The 5,094-nt window shown below is 44.4% G+C and overlaps 1 protein-coding gene across 6 annotated transcripts in view; it reads left to right on the top strand.

Moving 5' to 3' along the window:
- Nucleotides 1–414: 414 nt before the first annotated feature.
- zbtb46 (zinc finger and BTB domain containing 46) overlaps nt 415–5,094 on the top strand; it is a 52,002-nt gene continuing 47,322 nt past the window's right edge. For 2 of the 6 annotated variants that reach the window (XM_020608128.1, XM_020608127.1), the window contains exon 1: nt 415–631. Coding sequence is in view for 2 of the 6 variants with exons in the window: in XM_020608126.1 (XP_020463782.1) it covers nt 1,800–1,807 (8 nt within the window). In the remaining 4 variants the exon portion in view is untranslated. Of the gene's footprint in view, nt 632–798; nt 823–1,541; nt 1,808–1,902; nt 2,066–5,094 lie in introns of those variants that run through there. The other 4 variants (XM_020608130.1, XM_020608126.1, XM_020608131.1 and 1 more) reach the window with 4 other exon arrangements.

The following is a 5,094-nucleotide window of genomic DNA, read 5'->3' as shown; positions in this document are numbered from 1 at the left end:
GTGGTTTCTTGTTGTTGCCACAAGAGGGGGTAAGTTCCAGCAAGCCCCTGGTCAATACTGAGCCCCAAGGCAACAGTCGCACAAGCCAGAAGCCCCAGATCCATACAGGACTGACAGCCCGGCTGCTTACGTATTATTATTATTGTTGTTAATGTTGCTGTTGTTGTTGTCATTGCTGTTGTTGTATTTGCCAGTGTTTCTGATACAGTGACTCTTAGATCAGGATATAGTGTGTGCGCTCACGTTGTCTCATTTCCTGACTCTGCCTAGATAGAGATAGAGAGAGAGAGAGAGGAGATACGAGGACATGGAGATAGAGGGTGTATGTGTAGAAGGAGAGTGAGATAGAGAGAGACGGAGAGAGAGAGAGAGACATGCACCGAGGAGGAGGAGGAGGAGGAGGCTACACGGAAAAGCAGGGGAGTGAAAGAGAGAACGGGGCTGGTGAAGGAAGAAGAGCGGGGAGTGGGAGAAAACAGGGTGAATTAACACTTAAAGAAAGCATATAGAGGAGAGGAAGGACCGTACCTAGTGCGTTGGACATCCCCTCCTTTCTTCTCCCGGGCTGTCACATCAGATTAGACTCCGAAGGACCTACACCGCGTCCACCCCAGACCCCATGGGGTAACAGGTATGTCTGACTTCCTTATATTAGTAATAACCGTTTTAACTGCGTTTAGCTCCACTCCCCTGCCAACAGGTTTGAGTCTTCATCCAGACGTGGCAGATATCGCAGGATTTCCATGCCTTATGCCATGTCAACAATTAGTTTTCTGCCACAAGGAGCCATCGCGTTACAAGTGATAGTTGGTGGGCGCACAGGTTGGAGACATGACACAATGCAACTCTTCCCACTCTTATAGTTGGCCAACGGAAAGCTGGTGTATTAAGGCCTGTCTGTATTTTTCTGCAGGTTTTTTAAATTCCAGTCCATTGGCATCATGTTCGCCACAGCGTGAGTGTATCTTGACAGCTAAATAGCCGACCGAGTGAGCAGGCGACAGTCTGAAAGTACGCCTACCTGTTCCATACGTGACAGCCAGCTGTCTATTGCGCTTGTTGATATTTGGAGAAGCTGTCATTCGTTGACGGGATTCACACATTGTACATTTCGCACATTATGTAGATTATTATGGAACACAGACAGTGACAGTGGAGAAAAAAATCCGATTCATATCTACTTTATAATGTGTCTGAACATGTGTTTTAGATAGACTGCTCTAGAATGGAAATAATTACACATTTAGTGGATTAAACTGACAACTGGAAATACTTTTAAATGGTAGGCTATGCTGTTAACGGCGCACAGGGGAGAAAATATCCCCAGTTTGCATAATGTTATATTGAATGAATACCTGCACGACTTCCTTTTCTGTCAGCTGTACATTTGGAAATATCTCCTAACATATGCTCAGGTGGATTATGTGACACTTGCAGACACATGCTGGGTGTACCCACAGCTGATAGAGTTTGACAAAACCAGCGGATCCTGGTGAAATTTGCAAAGTTTGAACAGCATGACAACCTATTGCAACGGAGGCTGGAGTGAAATTGTCATGCACACATATCGTGCCTCAAACAATAAGGGTGATGCTCCGTGCAGGCGTCTGGACGGGACTCAAAGCGCTCAGATCCCGGAGGACAAGGGTTTAAACCCTCCGCCTTCTCCCCTCGATTAACCTCCTAAAGGGGGATTTCTCCAGCTGGAAATTTCTGCTGCGTCAACACCCAACCCTAGAATACCAGACAAGACGGGGGGGATTTTGTTTGCAGATGGTGCTCGCGGGTAATTTTTGTGAATGATGAGGTACTGCTGATCATCATCTGATCCGTGGAGAGAGTTGAAAAGTGTGGTGTCAAGTGTTTTCTGATTATTTGCGACTGGGGCTCGCTGCTTCTCTGTCTGTCTCCTGTGTCGTGTTTCTGTGTCTGCCCTCTCAAAACCGGTCAGTTCCGTCTTCCTCCATTTTCTACCATGCTTACCATGTGAGAGGGGAACAACCCCACTTCATTCACGCTCTAGACAGCAATATGCGCTTGGCTGTCGTGCACAGCCTGCAGCCAGGTGAGTCCTCAGCAAATGATCTGTAAAAGCGACAGAGATCATAACTGTCACTCCTCAGCGAGTCCTTATCTTTGGATTGGGGGGTTTTCAAACTTTGTTACAATGTGAGTCAAGCTCTGATTAACACTTGGGTTTTTTTTTCTCTGAAAATGTTGTTACACCTGATGTGAAGCCTGGTCAGACCTGTTGTTGCTGATTAGATGATAGCAAAGGGACATTAAGTCATCAGCTGAAATGGCATGCTCCTACCCAGGGCTTTAGCTCAACTTTAACTCAGTTAGACCTCTATACAATTTGGAGGAGATCCCCTGACTCTCAGTTTGGGACCTGCTTTATTCAAATAAATGTGTTATTTGTGTTTTTCACAGTAAAGGCAAGTCGTGTTACACTTAAGTTTAAAGTGCACCCTCTCAGTTGAAGACTGTAACAATGTGTACAGCCAGTTGGATCGAAGTATTTTCCTCTGTTTGACATCAGATAACTGAATCTTGGGATTAAGAGACCATCTAGACATTTTTCCAAATTGTCTTAGGCCTCACTGGATTTGTGAGGTTGTTTTGTTGACAGAAGAAGAATGTCCTTGTTACATTGGTAGACAGAGTCATGTCAAGTTGTCAGACAGGCAGCAGCAACATCCCTAGTGTGTGTGTGTGTGTGTGTGCCTGTGCACATTTAATCTGAGTCCTCATGAGCAGGAGAAAGCTGAACTGTTTGATTTAATGTTGACAAGCCTCAGCTGTCATGGCATCACAACACAAACTTGCTAGCCACACGGTCATCTTGGCACAGATCACCTCCAAGACTGTTTTGTGTCTTTGGGTTTGTCCCCGTGCCTCACTGAGGTTGGCTCTCTGAGACAGGACTGTGTAGTTTTGCCATTAGAGCAGCTGACATGCATGTTTGCGCGCGCGCGTGTGTGTGTGTGTCTGCACCTTCTCCATGTTTGTGTTCCACGGGGAAAATGTAATACAGACCAAGACAACAGCTACAAGGATGAGTGGAGGAGGAATAGGCGAGATCTGCAAAAAGATGGAAAAATTATTAGCTGCACGTGTGCTTGTGGGATTGCAAAGAAGAAGTTGAAGCACTTTCCGTTTGTGTTATATCTCATGAATGGATCTTGTAGAGTTGATTAAACAAGATAAGTATGTTAAATTTACCTTTAGGTTTTTCATGGTCATGTAGGAAACAGGAAAGTGGGGTAAGGTGTGAAAAGAGGCTGAGAAAATAAGACAAAGGGGCCTCGGGTTGGGTGGTATTCAGGAGCTTGGAGCTTGTGACACTTGCCTCTTTGCTGGTTCTGTGTGTGAAAGCCTGCTGGTGTGTAGGTGGTCCTCAGTGCTCCCATGCAGGTTGTGGGCTGAACTGTGTGGTAGCAGGTTAGTCGACTTCGTCTAACCCTGCAGATGTAGTGTGCTGCCCCCCTTACAAGAGTGTGTGTGTGTGTGTGTTTATGTAAACAGCGTGACAATAAATCGAGCAGTGCATTTACTGTACATTCTCCAGAAATGGAGAAAAGAGGGTAAACGCTCCATAAAGACACATTTGCTTCATGTGAGCAACCTCGTAGGCTGCTCCATTCATCTCCCTGTCTTGGTCTCTTTCCGCCAGTTTTCTCGTCCCGATCCCCCCTCGGAGCTCACTTGTTAATGGGAACACCTGTTTGGCCGACACTGCAAAATGAACCACTTACTCCTGCATGTACACATCTAACAGGACATGCTGCGTCTCTCTGGAGTTTTCTAACAACTCCGTCTTCTATCTGTCACGTCGTGAATATTATCATTCTCACATCTGATTGTGTCAAGATGGCTTGGTACACATTAACCCCCCGATCCAGAACAGCTCCGCCCCCCCCATCCCCTATGAACTCCCAAGGCTTTTTAGCCTAACTGCATCTATAGCTCATTGTGCTGTTCTGAATACAGGTGTTCCTAATCCCCTTGGGGTTAAACTGATGCTGTGGGGGATATGTGTGCATGTGTGTGTAACAGCTGCCTTCCCTATCCATCTATCTGACATGCTTATCCTCCCTCTAGCAGGGAGAACAGGTAAATTTCAACCATCCCCACCTCAAACCATACACACATGTATACTCTCCACTACTTTGCTTGTCTTTTTACATAGGTGTTAATATTTCATAACCGTGTGTGTGTGTGTGTGTGCGTGCACCTGTATGCAGGATAGGATGTCAAAGAAACCAATAAGATCTCTTGCTCTTTTTTTTGTTCTTTTGTCCCTGATTTTCAAATTGGACAGTCATTTGCAGCTTTTGTTGTAATTTTTTCAATCTACGAGGAAGAATCGAAAGCCCAGAAGGGGGGGGGGGGTGAATATGGCAAGAGGTAATATTATTTCTTAGAAGTTGTTGATATTACAAAACACCTCTTGGATCACACATTCCTGAGGAAACAGACGAGGGGATTTCAGTTTGTGTGCATTTATCAGGGTGTGTTTTTCTTTTATTTTGGAACGCGGAGCCGATCGGCTCTTTCCGACTACAGCCTCCTGATCACACAATGCTTATCAGCATCATGAGTTATTTTCTGGAATTTATGACATTTTCCTAACAACAGTTATCGACTCCATTAGTGCCTGAAGTCTTGAAATCAAATTTGTCACTCTATTATTTTGTTACTGCTTAATGCAGTCCTAATTGTTGGCTTTATGTACTGTATGTTGTTTTTACTTGTTCAGATGCTGTCAAAACAAATATGGCAACAAGCTAAGTGATGATTGCAGTTGTTTCACACATCAGGTAATGCAATCCAGCCAGATAACATGCACACATTATACTTTCAATTAGCTGTCTGTTGGTTGTTAAGAAACAACAAAGGAAATTGTACTGATTGTCTTAGTTCTTCAGCTTTCTGACTTGTGCTGCGTTTCTTTATACAGATCAATTTGTTTGCAACTATGCACTTTATATTTTCAAAGCTTTACACTTGAGCTCCTATATTTTTAAGCTATAAACTACTTTACAGATTTACAGTAGGATATTCTGGCTGAAAGCATTATGTTTCAGCAGG

Source organism: Monopterus albus, unplaced genomic scaffold, assembly GCF_001952655.1.
Source record: "Monopterus albus unplaced genomic scaffold, M_albus_1.0 scaffold91.1, whole genome shotgun sequence".
NCBI lineage: Eukaryota > Metazoa > Chordata > Actinopteri > Synbranchiformes > Synbranchidae > Monopterus > Monopterus albus.
The sequence above is the reverse complement of the archived record's forward strand: the minus strand, read 5'-3'. Positions and strand labels throughout refer to the sequence as shown.